The 18,557-nt window shown below is 41.9% G+C and overlaps 1 protein-coding gene across 1 annotated transcript in view; it reads left to right on the top strand.

Moving 5' to 3' along the window:
* Positions 1 to 18,557, top strand: part of MAGI1 (membrane associated guanylate kinase, WW and PDZ domain containing 1) — a 659,819-nt gene that overhangs the window by 626,598 nt on the left and 14,664 nt on the right. Inside the window, exons 19-23 of the mRNA XM_004368768.2 lie at positions 3,753 to 3,969; positions 10,462 to 10,553; positions 11,305 to 11,497; positions 13,535 to 13,828; positions 16,826 to 17,026. Coding sequence (XP_004368825.1) covers positions 3,753 to 3,969; positions 10,462 to 10,553; positions 11,305 to 11,497; positions 13,535 to 13,828; positions 16,826 to 17,026 — 997 coding nt within the window. The remainder of the gene's footprint in view (positions 1 to 3,752; positions 3,970 to 10,461; positions 10,554 to 11,304; positions 11,498 to 13,534; positions 13,829 to 16,825; positions 17,027 to 18,557) is intronic.

Raw genomic sequence — 18,557 nt, 5'->3', positions numbered from 1 at the left:
CCAGTCGGGACGTTCTCTCACGGGTGTAGTAGGCGCTTCACCATCTCTTCAAGTTCTCAGTTTACATAGGGTGACTTTTCACACGGATACTTGTCTTCGGGCGAGTTTCTCACCCAGAAAAATGAAGTGAAAGGCAATCATGTTAAATGCAAATCTGATCCTGTGCTGTAACTAGTTTAGAATGAATTCATTCTCTTGCCCCAAGTCTTCTGGGAGGTAAACCAGACTCCTGGAGAGACAGACAAGTTGACTTTAATTTGAACGATGTATAAACACTGCCTTTCTCCTGGACAGCAGCGGGCTCTAACCAGATAAAGGACAACATCATAGCTAATTAGCGTGCTTATAGAAAACAAAAGGCATATTTTGAACCTTTCCAGACACAGCACAGCTTCAAAAAACCCGGAGTGCCAAAAAGATATTAAATACAGAGTGCATCTTCAAATTAAGGAGTTTTCATAATTTAACTTGAGAAGGAACATAAAGTGATGTTAAATCTTATTAGATGAGAAATCTAAGAAGCTTCCAGATTATTGTGTATTCAGTCCGGTATGGGTTAGAATGTGCCGCTTAGTTTCGTGGTGGTGCAGTTTTTAGAACACATTCTCAGAATGCTGTTTTCTTTTCCACAATTTAGGGACAAAATTTAGATAGCATTTAAAAGGGAAGCAGAGGTGCAGTTTGACTGAGAGGCAGTTTTGCCAGGCTCGTTCCAGATTGTATCTGTCGTTTTGTGTCAAATTGGACCTAAATGAATCATTTATTGGGGAGGCGAGAAAGAGTGTTGTAATTTGAGAAGTGGCCCAGGCGTTTGCAGCAGACTTCATCTGTACACTCTGTCTGTGGCGGAGACTTCTCTTCAGTAAACGCAAGGAATCCAGATCCTCCATGTCAGAGGTGGTTCTGTGCGACGGACATCTGACGGCTCACGACATGCAGAATCTGTGTGCATGTGCGTATGCATGGTGTGTGGGGGCGGGGAAGCGTAAAGCACGTGTGCATTTTTTGTGAGAGAAAGGTCTATTCTTTCGTTGGACTCAGTTGGGCAGGGTTGTCAGGAAAGTATTTTTCTCCAGTTCAGGAAAAGGGATTGAGTGGAAAAGTTTCAAGTTTGGTGTCAAGGGGCAACAGCCCAGGAAGAGGCATGTACACACGGCCTCCCTACTTTGGGGACAGTGGGACAGGAACACAGTGTAACCCCACAAAAGGAAGAAGAGCGTGAACATGTCCTTCGGGTAATCCTGCGGTACAGCTCACTGCCTTTCCTGGGTGAGGCTTTGCAGACACTCATCTCAACGTGAAGGACTGGTGAGCTGGACACTTGCTTTAACTGACCAGCTGACTCTCAGCCTGGCATCTGCTACTCATCTGAGGGACCAAGAGAGGGTGGGCATTTGAAGGCAGGCATGCAACTCTCAGGGTAAACTCAGAGGTTTTTTATTTACTGGGTTATTTGCCTTTACTTTTAAAATATCTTTTTTCTCCCCTTGAAAGATGAACAAAAGTAAAACACTAACAAAATCTAAAAATAGACAGTCTCCTTAATTCTATTTACCAAGGTTCATTTAAGAATGAAAATGGCATTCTATGTGCAGTATAAAAATAAAATGTAGGCAATCAGGAGCATAAAGATAAGAGTAAGAAAAATTTATAATCCCACTTAATAAAAACATTTATGCCAGTGTGTGTACACCCCAAAAATAGGCTGATAATGTGCCTGCTCTTTCATAACTGAGGCCCTTTCCAAGACCACATGGAAGAGAGAAACAAATTCCCATTCACATGGGAAAGAGAATGTGGTTTGTGTCTACTGTTAACATCCCCTGGCTCTGAAAATCTTCAGCGTATCTCCAGGGGAAGCAAAAGGGCAGCTGCTGCCCTTCTGGAGGCAGAAACCTGGCCCTGAAAGCTGAATTTAGTCTTGTGGGGAGGACACTGCTGGAAGGTGGCGGAGCCGATTCTGTTCCATGTCTTTGGAATGCTAACCCATCCTGGCTGAGCACATCTTCCAAAGACAGTTCTTTAAGAATTCTGATGATGTGGGGTTATGGATGGTGTTTATCCCCCAGCTCCCCCTCCCACCGCAAGCTATCAGTGTGTTTTCCCAGCATCTTCACCAGGGTATACTGACCCTTGAGCTGGAGTGAATTAAGCCTTTCGTGCAGTTTTACCAGGACCTCTGTGCTGACTTACAGTGTGATCTTCCAGTTTTCCCCATAGGCACACCAATTATGATTTTAAAATATCTGTCTTGTCCCCTTTAAGCACATGCCACATTTTCCTCAACTTGGAATCCTTGCCAAAACCTGTATTCATGTTTAATCTGTAACAGTCAAGGGCAAATGAAGTTTTGTCCGTCCTGGGCTTTCTTTAGAACTTGTTCCAAAGCAAGGACTGGGCGGAGAGAAAGTGAGAAGTTAAATGAAGGAGACCTCTGAAGTTCCCAGCAAGATGAAAGATGGGGTATACGTGGGGAGAGAATGAGGAAGAGCTGTCTTGACAGGATTGATTGTAGGGCCTGGTGGAAGATTTTGGTGCTGTAAAAACTTTGGGGAGATGGAACGATCTAGATCTTAGAAACTACTTTGAAAACATAAGCTATAAGGATCCGTAAGAGGGGCGTGAGATGCCCTTCCTGTCCTCTACCGCTTTACAATGATCTTAAAGCACAGAAGTAGAATGACATGGTATCTGTTTTGTGGGAGGCAGGATCCCAGGATTGAATAGCGGGCCTTTTGTTTTTTTTTGAAATGGGCGAACGTAAACCCCTGGGATTCGTCTATTACTGGAGAAAATAAGAACTAAAAGTGTCTTATTTCCCACCCAGTATTTTTACCTCCCACTAGGTTTTGCCCTCCATTCAATCCCCATTCAAGCAAAGAACATTTCATAAAATGGGAAGGGTCTTTGTTGAACAGGTTTTAATGAACATGAAATTGTTCACTAATGAAATTTAAACGAAACTCTTTCTCTTTGAACACTACTTGGACTTTTGACAAGTTAAAAATCTAAGACATCTGACCCCCTGAGTTCAACCCATATATAAAGTTTGACATTAGTTTTCTGCCAAGAGTAGCGTCAGAAGTTCAAGAATGAAACTTCATGCCTCCAAAATTGATTAGCTAAGAATTATACATACTATTCATAAAATATTTATATAGTTACAAGTGCTGATGAACATATAGTTCTAGGCATGATTTTTAAGCAGTCTGATCCTTGTCCTTGAGTTTCTTATCGTCCGGAAGAACTGATGGAAAATCCATAAGGAGGTGTTGGCTGCTGTGTTATTAAAAGGTGCGAGGCATGGAGAAGGAAGGAGTGTTTTCAGCTCTGATTGTATTTCTTCCGGATATTATAGATTTACATTTAAACCACTCATAGTATTTTGTGTCACATATTTTTGTCAAAAAAAAAAAAAGATGTTAAAGCTGATCCATCTTGTAATAAACGAGTCTAATGTCTTAGCCAGAGAGAACCTGTGATGATATTGGATGTGTCTCCTGCCACAGCCTGGAGAGCGGTGTGGTTTGTGATTCTGCCTCCCATCTGGCCCTCCCATCGCTCTGCTGCCAATCACCTGGGGATTTATCTGCATTCATCACTAGCTGGAGAAAGGTGGAAATCAAAATGTTGTTGATATATTTATGTCTGTGTCCGCAGACATGCTGAACAAAGACAAGCTGATGGAAAACACTCACCCAGAGAATCAGTAATAACCTTCTCTTTTGCCCTTTTTGCTCACCAACTTGCAGCAACCACTGGAAAGAAAAGACAGCCAGAATAGTTCTCAGCACAGTGTTTGCAGCCACCGAAGCCTGCACACGGCATCCCCAAGCCACGGCCAACAGGGGCTTCCCGAGTACCCACCTGCAGAGGCCCCAGCTCCAGATCAGACTGACAGCTCTGGGCAGAAAAAACCAGATCCATTTAAAATCTGGGCCCAGTCCAGGAGCATGTATGAAAACCGACGTGAGTATTGCCCTGGCGCCTGTCTTCCCCAGGTCCCTCCCCAGGCTTTGAACTTTCTTTTGAGGCTTATTAAAGATGGAGATTTTCAGCCTGTAAACTAGATACAGGTAAATTACGGTGAGTGGTGAAAGCTTCCCAGAGTCCCCATTAGTCTCATGGATATCCATGGAGGGTCCATTATGTCTTCATTGTGCGGTGGGGGTAGAAATGGATGGTCATCAAATAAATGGCCTGGATACAAATGGATTTATTTTCCCCTTCAATTAGAAGAAGTGAAGAAGAGCTACTGTGTCATTAATTCTTCCGAGTGGAGACTGTGACATGCTCTGAGTTCATGTATTGTGAAGCAGCTCTAATACACAATAGAACATAAATATGATTGGTTTGGATTGCAGAGGCAATGAGAGTAAATTACATGCTTTCTTAGTGGTCTCTTGATTTTTACCAATACTGGTAATTTTTTTTACCATTATCAGCCTTTCTAAACAGCCCCCTGAAAAAGAAAAAAACAAACATTAAGTGGTTTGTAGTTTAATTATTTATACAGTTGTTAAGTGTGTTCTTCGGTTTTGTGTGAATAGGACCTGGTGGAGGTGTTCTCTGTAGTCGGTAACTTCTTGGCTTGTATAACGTAATATTCCCCCCGTGTTTCATGTCTGACTTTTTATTATGAAATGGCTTCCAAAGAATATTCACTGTAAATAACGTTCATTTATCTTACCAATGAAAGTTGCTCAGATGCTTTAATTTTAGATGATACAAACTGGCCTTTTATTGCTGTTGATATTGCTGACATTTTCCCATGAGTACGTTTTGTGAGGATGAGGTGACTATGAAGTACATTCACCTCGTTTCTCATTTTCTCTTTTTGGCGTAGGGTAGGAGAGAATGTGTAATGAGGGAGGGGGCTGCATCTGGTGAAAGATCTGAGAGAAACTAGAAGAGAGAAAAGAATCTTTTTGCCTCTTGCCTCTGCCCCCCACCACAGATTTCCTTCTTAGTCACAGCTGTTGTTACCTCTCAGGCAGAGCCCTTTGACCTCGTGGTAAGAGGTTGTGTGAGGTCCTTCAGCCCTTTGCCCACCCACTTGGACTTGGCTATGATACATTTTCTTTGCTGGCTGAAGCATGTGTTGAAAGACTTCAACTTCTCTGTGACCCGAACAGAAGAGGCGAGTGAGGCCGTTATCCTGTCTGAGAAGGAAGTCAGCCATGCTACTGGGAAGTGCAAGTTAGGGACCACAAGGCAAACCTGAGGGCTTGCTGATTACCAAATACTACGAGTCACTCAGAGGTCCCTCCCTCCGTCTCTTCCTCAAGGGAGAAATACCATCACCCTCTTACTCCAACAGCATGTGGAATTAAATAGGCTGTTGTGGCTGAGGGTTCACTGTGTGGACAAAAGCCAGATACTGTGAACAGATGCATTTAGTTCCTTGGGTAGAAGAACACCCCTAGAGTCTCCTGAGGCCAGACCAAAGGAAAGGAAGGTCCATTTGGAACTTAAGGAGTAGATGCTGAGTATGAACCTGGGGGTCTGCCCTCACTGGGTCTTCTCACTAGTTGTTGAGATTTCAGTGAAGAAATGGTTTCCAAGAGGAATATTTTCACATTCACTTCTCACTTCTCTACAACCATGTGACTCCTCCAGTCAATGGCCCAACTTCAGTTGATGTTGAGATATTGTTTGATTGACCACACCCCTGCTTTCCCCAGTACAGTACACATTATGATGGAGCTGTCTATATATGAACCTTTTTGTGATAAAATAAAGGGTGTTCTGAGCTGCTGGCAGGGGCGCCATGGATTGACAGAAAATTTTAACGCATCTCTTCAATAGGAGGCTCCAGCTCAAATACCGTATTCGCTCTGATTTAAACAACATTTCTTAAGAATTTGGTGTTTAATTTTTTTAAAAAAAAGATTTTCACCGGAGAAAAAGAAAAATAGGTGAACTTGCCATAGCCAACTGCTTTAAGCATTGAAATTGCTCAGGTGGCAGCCAGACCCAGATACTCGAAAGGGCACCGGGTTTGTTCTTCACTCTCTCTGATGTCTCAGGGGTAGGACAGAGCAGTGTGAATGAGGATCAGTTTCTTTTCAATGACTGGGGGCGCCATAACCGAGTGATGGTAGCAGCCTAATGGATGTTAAGATTCACGTGGATTTCTTCCTCACTGCTAAATGAGGTCGATGATGAGACCTTCCCCCAGCGCTCACTATTCAGTATCTGTCACACATTTTCTGCTTTTCATAGTAGCTACGCATCGATCTTGTTTTTTAATCAGCAGTTTGCTTTATCTGCAGATCGGTTTCTGCCATTCCCTTAGATTGCTTCGTAGCATGTGTTTGGAAAAAAACACAGTGTGTGCTCCTGTCAGGCTTGACTCCCCAACCCCCACCCCCGGAGATATTAAGAGGGCCAAGTGGTGCAGGTAAACAAGGAAAATTGAAACCAGCAACAACACCTTGACTATGCCTTATTGTCCCCTCTCTGTTGAACATATTTTTTTTATATTTTATTTTATTGTTAAAGGCAATGCAGCGATGAACACAATCTCTGATCAAATTCCTTCACGTGGTCCACATGCTCTGCAAAATACTGTATTCTTGATAAGGCCATCTGTCAAAACAGCAGCGACAAAATGAATCAATCTGAATTGCAGATGTGTTAATGAATGCCTTTGAAGGGCTTAAATGTTTAATTAAAAACAAAGGCAAGCACTGAAGTCCTCTAAAATCCATGTTGCCCATTCTGTCGTTTCTCTAGATAACATACTAATTGTGCATGTCTTTAAAAAGGATGTTGGTGCCGTTGTATTAGCAAGCAAACGTCCAGGAAAGCCAGCTAGTCTCCACGAGTGATTGCTACAAAAGAAATTATAACGCTTGTAGTTCAGATTTTGCCTGCTCACACAATACTTTGGAGAGAAAAAAACTCAGACATGTCTTATTAACCTGTATTGTAAACCTGTCATCCTCTGGAGAGGTGCTTACAAATTTGGAATTGGTGTATATGCTCCTTTGTCCTAGTGAGTTTAAGGAGCCTGGGCGTGCATCTAGATTTAAAGAGCTGTGATGGCAGTTCCTATTTGTGTGTTTGTTCAGATTTTGGTCAGATCTGATGATTTGTACCTCTATAAATATAAGACTGTTCTGGTTTGAACTGCCTAAAATTCACCCAAACAGGTCTTAGTACGAGTGTGAATTTCATCTGGAACTTGATACTCTCTTCAATAAATGCAGTCGTGTAGCGGTGTCAAAGTATTTTAAATTTTTTAAAAGGATATGAGGGTTTAGAGAAACCTTGTAAAGTTCATGACATGACTAAAACAAGGTCATACGAGAATGCGTACTTAGTGTAAAATTCAGAGCCTAAGATGGTCGTTGTGGTTTTATGAAGTTCTCATGCTACAATTGTAAATACTAGCTTTTTGACCTCCCCCCACAAAAAAATACCATGAATAAAAGAAAGTTTCAAAAAGTCAAACGATAGTCTTTTAGAATCCACAGCAGCCATGACCTTTACTGTGAAAGCTGAACTGCACGTTCCTTATCAATCAACACTAAATTAAAGTGAACTAAGAGGAAGCACATACATTACGCTTTGCAAAACTGTGAAATTAATATTCCAGCTATGTCACCTTCGCCTGCACCGGGATTGAGCAAGGGTGAAAGAGACAGAGAAATCAATTCCACGAACTTTGGAGAATGTCAGAGTAAGAATGCATGGAAAAGTTTTCTTTATCCATTCTTATTCATCCTGTTCAATGTGCCCACTGGTCTGGGGGGCTGGGGAGATGCCCAGAAAAGGGAGGAAAGAAAGTCAAATGCCATGAGGAAAAATGCTTTGGCACTCTTGTTGACCAAGAGTAGACCAAAGATAAGATGAAATAAAAAGTAACGTGCACGTCTTTGCCGAGCATGGAAAAATGGATGGTGCATCTGTAGGAATGGAGTCACCGGGAGGTTTCTCATCAAACAGTGGTGTTTGCGTTCCCTCTAATTATCAAAGGATGTCTTTCGACTGCTTTATCCGGTTGACGCTGGCGTTACCTAAAGGAGATTAACTGCTGAGATTGTTCCCTACACAAGGGCTTAAAAATGAAGAAAACTGAACAAGATTTTCTTAGCTCTGTTTGATATAGCCTCAAAAAAAAAAAAAAAAGATATTAATATCAGAAAGATGGCTCTACCCTGCTGCCTCCTAAAAACTGAATTCTAATAAAATTTGCCTGAAATTAAGAGGACAAACATTTTTGGGGCATGCAGTTGAGAAACCTCGGTGCCTCTGTGAAGAAGAGGTGTCAGAGGCAACAGAAGAGAGAAATTCTCTAATCCCATAATATGTCTCAGTACTGAAATAGGCCCAGGTTTATTTATTTGGGTAAATGGCACTTAGCTGGTGGAAGAGGATGAGTGTTAAAACTCTGCAGTTAAAGCCAGAAGGCCTTCGTCCGTGATGTGCCTGCGTGGTGGTGTATCGTGTTCGTGCCTGTGCTCATGATTAGTCATCGGTGTCTTTCACATCTCTGGTGTCGTTGGGCATCTTCCTTTTCAACAGACAAGCTCTTTCACTAAGTTTGCCATTCTTCCATTGAATTTCGGGCAGAAACAAATGTTTTTTCTTATGGACTAAACTGTGTGATAAGCCTAAGTTTCTCAGCCACAGCCTCCCGTACCATGAGCGCTTATACCTAAAAGAGCGATATAGGCAGGAACTTATTACATTTGGTGTCCCTGTAGGATCTGTGGGCAAATGTTCCTGGGTTAAATGATGCTGAGAAACATGAGTCTGGGCTGGAGGTCTCTGCAGAGGCTGTTTCGCTGTTGACGGAAATGCCACACATTAGGAAGACTTAGGGAGACTCTGCCAGAACCTAGCGGTGGCCGGAAAGCGCTCGTGGACTATCTTCATAGTGATCGTCCTGTTCAAGTAAACCAGAGATGGAGACATAGCCTGATTTAGTCTGTTGTTGCCATGAGGCTGTTACAGCAAATACCCTTTAACTAGCTACTTGAACGGAAAGAAAATATTGTTACCTTAGCGTGCACAAGAAAATATTATTCTCAAATTGGGTTTATGGGCATTCTATGATGTAGCTTAGCTCCATGTTCCGTGAAGCTTCGCAGCTTAGCCTCAGCAATTATAATAAGAGCGTGTTGGATAAAAAGAACCGATTTCAAGCTGGTGTTAAAATCGCTCAAGAAAAATAACAGATTCAGACATCTCTGACTAGTACTCACCTGTTCTGTCCTTTCTTCTCTCTCCTCTTATTCATTCACTGTGCCTTTTAAACTCGTGAGTCACTAAAAAGGACATCACTCACTAACCTAAGGTCTAAACAGCCACCTTCTTCTTCCCTGTCCCACTGTACAAAATTGGAGAAGAATGTAATTTTTAGACGTACACACTCCTTAACCTTGAGTCCAATTAATTAAATAAACCAGAAAGTGTGCAGAAAAGAATTTGAAAATCTCCTTTGGGACTCTCTGCAACTAAATTTTATTTTTTGTCTTTAAATAAAAGCTATGTCATTTTACAGGCCATAAAACACTATGTGTACATTATAAGATTAAATAAGAATGAAATAGAAATAACCCTTTTTTATTACTCTAAGTCCTAAAGTAGTATATAGAACAATTTCATATACATTAAACCTTTTCTTATGGAAATTACTTTTCTTTAACAAAATGAGATTTTTAGTTTAAAGTCCTGGAGCATTACTGAGTTTTGGAAGTAAATATCAAGTTGTTGGATAATGAATTAATACTTGCAGGGTTGAAAGATTAGAGGTAAATTCTGGAGTAAAGCAGTCCCTAACAATGAGACACCATTCATTAATACAGAGCTCATTTGCTGTCACCATTGATCTTGAGGATAAGGAAGGCTATTTTTTGATAATAGTACTAAAATCATGGTAAACTTCGTCTATTTGGAAATATTAGGATGTTATAAAGTAACTTTATTGGGCAAAAATTATCTAACTGTTCAAATGCTAGTACTACTGGTCATGATTACTTAAGGGAGAAAAAGTGATTTAACAGGACGTCTAAATCCCTAGAACCACTTCTGCTTCAGAGGTTACTCTGACTTAGCGTGAGCTATCTTCTTGGACATGGTCACACCTTGGTGATACAGCACATAATGGTTTTAATTTACTTAATGCCCCTTGGGACAATACTGAAGGGAACAGTCAAAGCTGACTGCCAGCTTGGTTGGAGATACTAGCTCTGGCTTGATTAGGAATTATCAAACAGTGATTAGTCCTTTGGAGAAAAGAAAGGGCTCAGTGGCTGTTGCCACTGTTTGCTTTTACCTGGTGTCATCCATTACTTCACCCATCTACCAGATTTTGTTTCCTTGCCTGTGTTAGAAAGCTTTTATTTGCTCAACCACCATCAGCAGTGGTCCTGTAATCTTGTTTACCTTAGGGGCACGATTCCTTTTGTCAGAGACATAACTTCTCTCTTCCTTTCCCTCTCTCTGCAGTTCCAGATTACCAAGAACAGGACATCTTCCTATGGAGAAAAGAGACTGGATTTGGATTTAGGATTCTGGGTGGAAATGAACCAGGGGAACCTGTGAGTCCTTTGTCTGCCTTTCTCCTCGGTGCTGTTTTCTGAGATTTCAGAGGAAATCGGTGGTAGTGACAAATCACCAAGATTTGACCCTTGCTGGGTACAACCCAAGGAGCCCTGGTGGTACAGTGGTTAAGCACTCAGCTGCTAACAGAAAGGTTGGCAGTTAAGCCCACCAGCCATCTCTGTGGGAGAAAGATGTGGCAGTCTGCTCCTGTAAAGATTACAGCCTTGGAAACCCTATGGGGCAGCTCTACTCAGTCCTGTAGGATTGCTATGAGTCGGAGTTGACTCAACAGCAGCGGGTTTGGTTTTTTTGGTAAAGTGATTTATGGAGCTCCTGGGTGGTGCAAACTGCTAACACACTTGGCTGTTAACCAAAAGGTTGGAGGTTTGAGTCCACCCAGAAATGCCTCAGAAGATCTGGCCATCTACTTCCAAAAAATCAGCCATTGTAAACCCTGTGAAGCACAGTTCTTTTCTGACACACAAGGGGTCACCATGAGTCAATGACAACTGGTAAATTGACTCATATCTCAAAGGAGTAAGAGAAAAAATGGGTCATCACCAGAACACAGGTAAATGTTGTGGCACCTAGCACAATGCCTGGTACTCAGTGGGCGCTCAATAAATGTTCGAGGCATGCATACAGGCATAAATGAATGAATGGAATTGTTCTTGGAGATGGGAGGTTCACGACTGTAGTAGTAAACCAAGAGGGCGATGTTTCATCCATTATCCAATTACTCAACAGATTTATATTGGTCACATTGTACCACTGGGTGCTGCTGACACAGACGGCCGCCTGAGGTCTGGAGATGAATTAATCTGTGTCGATGGAACACCAGTAATTGGAAAATCACACCAGCTTGTGGTCCAGCTTATGCAACAAGCTGCCAAGCAAGGCCACGTCAATCTCACAGTGCGGCGTAAAGTGGTGTTTGCGGGTATGTTTTTCATTCATTCCTTCAGACAGGGCATTGTCAGTTTATGCACAGAAAAGGCCCCCCTTCCCGTGTCTGCCTTCTCAAGCACCTCTTTTAGCAAGTGTTTGCAAATGTGATCAAGTTCAGAATTTCTAGATGGTTTGCTCCTCTCAAACCATGCAAAACTACTGTCATTCAAAAGTACTTTAGTGTTTCATTCACGCATGTTCAGCAAAGGCTTCTAGAAGAAGGCTAGTTGAAGATACATTGCTTCCCCTCACCCCGTGCCAACTGGGACTTAGTCATCCTTTTCATTTGATGATAATTCTCCACAAAAGAGGTCAGTAGAGTTGTAGCTTGAAATTAGAAAGTTAGTGATTTCTTACTCTGTTATTGTCATTTTGTTAAAGCGATAATTTTCTCTTCTCTACAAATAAGTTGTAGAACTGACCACTTCTAGGTCATTTTTGATTCCTTCCTCCTGACCACAATCTTCAAAGTTCTGTAGCTCTCAAAATACTATGTATCCTTGGAGGCCCAGCTCAAATATAACCTTCTCTGTGAAACTTCGGGAATCCCTCCTTCCTCCAACCACTTTTTTGCCATTCTTGTGGCTGACGCTTTACTTGCGTGTCTGAATCTGCCATTTTGAGACGTCTAGTGGTGTGAACATCTGTCCTTTCCCTCGACTTGCCAGTGTCTTGAAAGCACACGCCTTGATGTTTCATCTTGGTATGCTGCCCCCACCTCGAAGCATTCAAGACAGAACCCAGAGTGCAGAACAGGCATAAAAAATGTTGTATCAATTGAATTACGGAAGAAGTATGACATGGAATGTTATGAATTCTCCACAGCATTCATATTAGTGAGACAAATGCGTATCAGATAAAACTAATTGGTGCCCTTGTTTAAAAAAAAAAAAGACTAATATAACTCAAATTTAAATGTTAAATGATTAATTGCAGAGTTAAGATATCAGACTCTAGTATGAGAGTCCCACCTTCTGCACTCATAGAAGAACAGTGTTCATCAGTCATAGAGCTCGTTTATGACCTTGGAATCCTTCTTAACGTAGTATTCCATGCGGCCAATAGCAATCAGTTAGAATTGGCCATGAGATGAGAACTATGTCACTTCCCTGGCCCAAGTAAGAATAGGGCAGTGTGATTTTGTTTCAGATTTATTTTTAAAATCTTAAATAATTTTTTTGTTTTTAGTAGTGTTTCCAAGGTATGTTAACTCTGTGAAGAGAAAAGCTTTCATGAATAAATATAATCTTATCCAGAACCAACCTGGAGACACATTTTGCTTTTGGCATGAAACCATAAGTTGGTCTCACCTAATACTGTCATTTAGGAGTGCTTTTACCTGTCACCAAACCAAGTTGTAAGACTGATACGGTGACTAAATTCTGAAGTAGGCTGATGTATTGAAGTGTGTGATGAGAGCAGATAACTGACATCTGGAAGCTAGGAAGGGAAGCTTAGTATACCGCTGACAGGTGCTGTTGGCACAAGTTCTGCAATATGGCGGCCTTAATGGAACACTCAGCTGAGAGTCTTGCCTGATGGAAAAGCAAAAGCAAAGCTGTTGGGAAGCCGAGCAAAAATATGGCTTGAGGGTAATAACAATATGAATGTGCAGTTAAATTCATACCTACGAAGCAAAGGGGGTGGTTGTCATTGGTGTGGTCTACTCTTACATTTAGTAGAAGGATTCCTTTGATTTGTGCAATGGGAGATATTTCAGTGTGAGCTGATCTTGCTGCAGACTTCAGTCTGAGTGTGAATGCTGATACACAGCGTGCTATAAATTGTACAGGATTTGAGAATCCTTTTTATGTTTATGAGGGGTCAGTGTTAGCGGATATTGAGTAGTAAATACTTATCAAGAGAAGCTGTTTTACATTTCTCTACCCTAGTTCTAGAAGGCCAGATGCCATGTTACCCCAGTTAATCTTTCATTTCTTGCACATTGTGAAGTTGGGGAAGAAAGAAGGGGTGGAGGGGCACCTTCGTGTGAAGCTGAGTAACGTAGGTGTGAATCACTCTGTTACAGTCCCCAAAGCAGAGAACGAGGTGCCCTCTCCAGCCTCATCTCATCACAGCAGCAACCAGCCGGCCTCCCTGACTGAGGAGAAGCACACCCCACAGGGAAGTCAGAATTCCCTCAACACCGTGAGCTCCGGCAGCGGCAGCACCAGCGGCATCGGCAGCGGAGGGGGCGGCGGCAGCGGCCTGGTGAGCACGGTGGTGCAGCCCTACGACGTGGACATTCGCCGCGGGGAGAACGAGGGCTTCGGCTTCGTCATCGTGTCTTCCGTGAGCAGGCCTGAAGCGGGCACCACTTTCGGTGAGTGTTGAAGACAGTTTCCCCCGGGTTCCGTATGATGCAAGAGAAAGAAGGCCAAAGTCTCGTTAGCAGAAATGCTTTGATGCTTTTTGCTTCAGGTTATTGAAGTCTTAATTGGGGATGGAGTTTATTTGGTAGTTTTTTCCTTCTTGAAGCTTGGATTTTTTGGAGTGTGTGTGTGTGTGTGTGTGTGTGTGTGTAAGCCTTCGACCTCCATTCTGAATGTGTGTTTAAACACACCACTTCACGCATACATGGGCGTTTGGAATTTGAATAGTGAGCCCTAGACAGTGAAGAGTGTCAGAAATTTTTGCCAGAAGACTTTTCGGAGAGTAAGGATATCATTCATAGCAGTGGCCTCAGATGGTCTAAGAGTTTTTAGAAGGAGCATATGGTTGTAAAAATGCCTGTGAAAAATGGAGGTGTACGGAGTAAAAATATTACACAAAATACTCTTTCCACCTCGTCTGTGTCCTTTCTCTGGCCTATTCCCATCTGATTTTTTTTTTTCAATTTTAAATAGCGCTTTTACCATTGCCTGGTTGAAATCTGAGTTAAGAGCCTTTTGTCTTTGCTGCCCTTAAATTCTAGCAGGGAGGATTTCCCTGTCTCACCCAGACGGTGGGGGTTCCGCAGAGTATGGGGAAAGACAAGGGTCACCTTCTCAGAAGGTTAGCTAACTCTCTGCTGGTGTACCAGCAAAGACAAACAGGAACCCAGATGATTCCAGGAAGCAGTGGTCTATGAATCTGTTTCCCGTTAGAATAGACTGTAGATGGGTACTCTAAAAATGAGCTGCCTTCCTGATTAGATAAAAAGTCATTTGTTATCTCCCAAGCATGTACATTAGTAAGGAATATGATGGGAGAGGGGAAGGGCTGTGCAGGCTTTGAAATTAACCTCAGCTCTACCCCAAAATGACTTACTCACATGGAGTTCAGTGACCAGTGGTCCAGGTCGGAAGGCTTTAGCGTTCTGATCCAGCAGAACTCCTGTGCCTCCATTTAGTCTTGCTACATTGCCTCCTGCCAAAGCCGTTTCCCCCTAAGTTCTGTTCCTGAGAAGAGTCAGCCAGGTCTGTGCATGTGCGGCTGCAGTGACAAACACCCGTTACTAACAGTGCTTTTGTGAGCTGCATTAATGAATTAAGTTACTGCAGCATGTCATGGGTGAATGACCTGTCTTCGAGCCAAGATTTTTTAAAAAATTAATTTCTGAGACTTTTCTGCTTAATTTAAAAGCAAAGAGAAAGAAGGAGAAAAGAAATCCCAAATGACTTCCTTTAAATCTACGATTTGGCTGTCCCCACGTCCCCTGTGATGCTCTCAGGATTTCAGAATCTGCAGTTTCACTTTGTAGAGAAAAATAACAGTTGTGTCAGGTGGCAGGCTTGTGTTATGTGATGAATATGGAATGTCTTCACTCACAATTTGGTCTTATTGTTTTCCTTTGGCTCTTACACTGAACACATTAAACTTTCTCTAATACTTTGCATGAGACTTCTGTTCCGAGCTATGCAGAGCTTGCCTCACACCTGCTGCTTTCTGCATGTCTCATGCCTGTTGTCCTTGGAGATAGGATAAACTTCATCAAGAACCTGAATATGAGTATGGACGCTTTCCACCCCACCTGTCTATTGGATTCCAGTAGACTGCCTACTCCCCTTTTTTCTCCTCTTCTTTGACCTTGGCATTACATCCAGTGACGTAAACTCAGGCAAACCTGCTGAAGTGTAAAGGAGTTATAGTGTGTTGTCCTGTGCGTTTTATCTTCAGGCTCCAGATCACGATGGACTAGCCTCCTCACTTAGCTTCAGTGTCCGCCATTCCGCTATGTTACTTTTGTCACCTTTTCCAAAAGGAGGCTCAGCTGCTTAACTACTTTCACAGTCCCCAGAAAGACACATTCTCAAAACAGGAAAATACGCATAAGAGGTTTTGAAACTCAGTATACAGTTAGCTAGAAACGCCACGTCAGACCTCAAAGCCTGTTTCCCGCCTCTCTAAAAACAGCATGCTCTTGGTTGCGACATGGACCACCTCAAAGTGCACAATAAACCTTCCTCTTGAGATGCTCTCTTCCCAGTTTTCAGTACTGTAGATGCGCAGCATTTAAAACGAGAAAGGAAGTGGGTAAAGGAAAAGGGTTGAGGAGTGATTTAAACCTGGCTTTGGATCAGTGTCCTCAGCTTGAATAGGCACTAGATTTTCATACTCCTCTGAGGGGGGTTTTGTGAGGAAGGAGGATGATTTCAGAGCTAATGACCCAGTCCAGGCCCTACACTGAAAGCACATAGGATAGGCTGATTGAACAAAGGTCATAAACGGAAAACTAGGTGTCAAAGTTGGCCGCTTTCTTGGCTCATCTCTTATAATTATGCCTTTTTTTTTTTTTTTCCCCTAAAGCTTTCATCATTCTGCGTGAAAGGCGGAAAGTCTAAGCGTTGTCCATTATATGTTTTCAGATTGAATTTTTGGTGCTAGCAGACTCTTTGCCTCACCAGACGGCCAGTGATTATATTTCTAAATGGAAAAAGAGCAAAACATTGGCAGAAGCTTAAACAACAGCTGGCAAAAATGAAGTGACACGAACAGAGATGCGTAAAAATGTCCGTCTCAGCTCTTGGTTTCATATTTGCAGTCCCAAAATAAGCCAACGGCGAGTTATTTTTGGACTCTTGAGAGTCTTGGAAGTTGCTAAATATCCCAAATTTTGTAATTGATTTCAGGAGGGAAGCTGGGGTTTCCCCTCGTTGTAAATGAGGGAAGGATTGCAGCAATGAACTCTAATTTCGGGGCAGTAGCTTCTCACAGATGCCCTGATGCCCCGATATTGCCAATGTTGACCTCGGCGCAGAACTCTCCTTTAATAACATTTGCTTAATGCTTTAATTAATTAACACTTAACCTTCTCTTTCCCTTTTCAACCTTTTTTCTCCTCCCTTCACTATATTCCCACGTAACTTAAAAAAAAAATGTACACTCAATACCAAAGCAGGCAATGCATGTGTGGCTATGCCTCACAAAATAGGTCGGATTATTGAGGGGAGCCCTGCTGACCGCTGTGGCAAGCTGAAAGTAGGAGACCGGATCTTGGCAGTGAATGGATGTTCCATCACCAACAAATCCCATTCAGACATTGTCAACTTAATCAAGGAAGCAGGAAACACAGTTACCCTCCGCATCATTCCTGGGGATGGTAAAGTATACCTATTATCTCTCTCTCTCTCTCTCTCATTGGTGTTCATGTAATAGAATAATGTTAATTTAGAGGCAGCCTTATCTGTCCCTAACTGAACATACCCATCCAACAAATGTGAGCCATTGTTACTAAACCACACCTCACCTTCTTACTTAATCCTCTATATCTGTGACCCTGTCTTCCTACAGGTAGCAAAGTCTCAAAAAATCTTCAATTTTCCCCAATTGATTTTGGTTTTGGTGTCCTAGTCTTTAAAACTCATGCAGGTAGTAAAGACTCCTGATGTGCTCTCTGGATATCGTTAATGACTTTTTTCCAACAGTCACTGAAATTTAACTGTATAATATGGTGACATCATGAAAGCCACATAATGACATCGTGGAAATAATACTGTGTTTGTTTCAGAATAAGTGAGTGTATCAAAGTTTTTGTTGTTTGTTTGTTTTTAATTTGAAGGGAGAGTCTTAGGGTTTGTGCCTAATCGATTTGCCCCTAACTTTTGGATTTGGTTGAAGAAAGAATTAAATCTCTATATTTTTGATAGGTTATATTTACATTGAACTATCTCTTTTCTTTTTGTTGGTTCATTCAGTTGGTTAAGTTCAAATCTTTGGTTCCTTTACACCAGTGGTTCTCGACGGGGGGTGGGGGGTGGGGAGACTTCTGGCCCCCAGGGAACATTTGACAATCTACTGGTATCTAGTGGGTAGAGGCCAGGGATGCATCTAAACCACCTGCATTGCCCAGGACAATCCCCTACAACAAAGAATTATGTGGCACAAAAATATCATCACTCATTTTATAATCCATATCTAATAAAAATGAGGTTGGTACACTGATGTCAGTAACTGTAGATTCTTTAGAGAATTAATTCCTGAACATTGACTTTATCCTAACCAGATTTTGCCCTTGGAAGGAAATTGATACTTATCAGAAAATGTTTAATTTTTTTTATTCTTGCCATACACGTTATAAATAAAATATATCTTCTGAAAGACAATGAGCATTTCTTAAGAGGAAGATGTGGTTTATGGCGATAGTATGATAAAAGTTCTATGCCACAGATCTGTAGAATAAGAAAATCAGGCATTTAATCTGAAAGTAATTTATAAAATAAATGTTTTTAAATACTTATTGTTAGAAAGTGAGTCATATAGTTTAAAATTTGAGTGGTGTCATCTGTGTCTTTCTGGAAAAAGTAAACCCAAAACGGTAAATATTTGAAAATTGTCGGTTCCAAGAACAGAGACTTTCTGTGTACCAAAAATACCCCATACCAAATGTGGAGAAAAAAATAGCTCCGTGAGTGATGGTCTGCTTCACCCTGCATCAAATGCATGGTTAGTAATTTGCCATCTGCTCTGGAGTCCATTCCACCAGTTCACCACTCTGAACTGCTATAACAATTTAGGAAAGTGATCAGAGGGTGACAGGACATAGGTTTCTCGTGGAAAAGATGAAGGAAGCCAGAAAAATAGAACGAGATATGGTGAAGAGAGTCAAATGTCGTTTATAAATGTAGACAGAT

This window comes from Trichechus manatus, unplaced genomic scaffold (assembly GCF_000243295.1).
Source record: "Trichechus manatus latirostris isolate Lorelei unplaced genomic scaffold, TriManLat1.0 scaffold00001, whole genome shotgun sequence".
In the NCBI taxonomy this organism is placed as follows: domain Eukaryota; kingdom Metazoa; phylum Chordata; class Mammalia; order Sirenia; family Trichechidae; genus Trichechus; species Trichechus manatus.
Note: the sequence above shows the minus strand (reverse complement) of the source record. Positions and strands in the feature narration are given on the sequence as shown.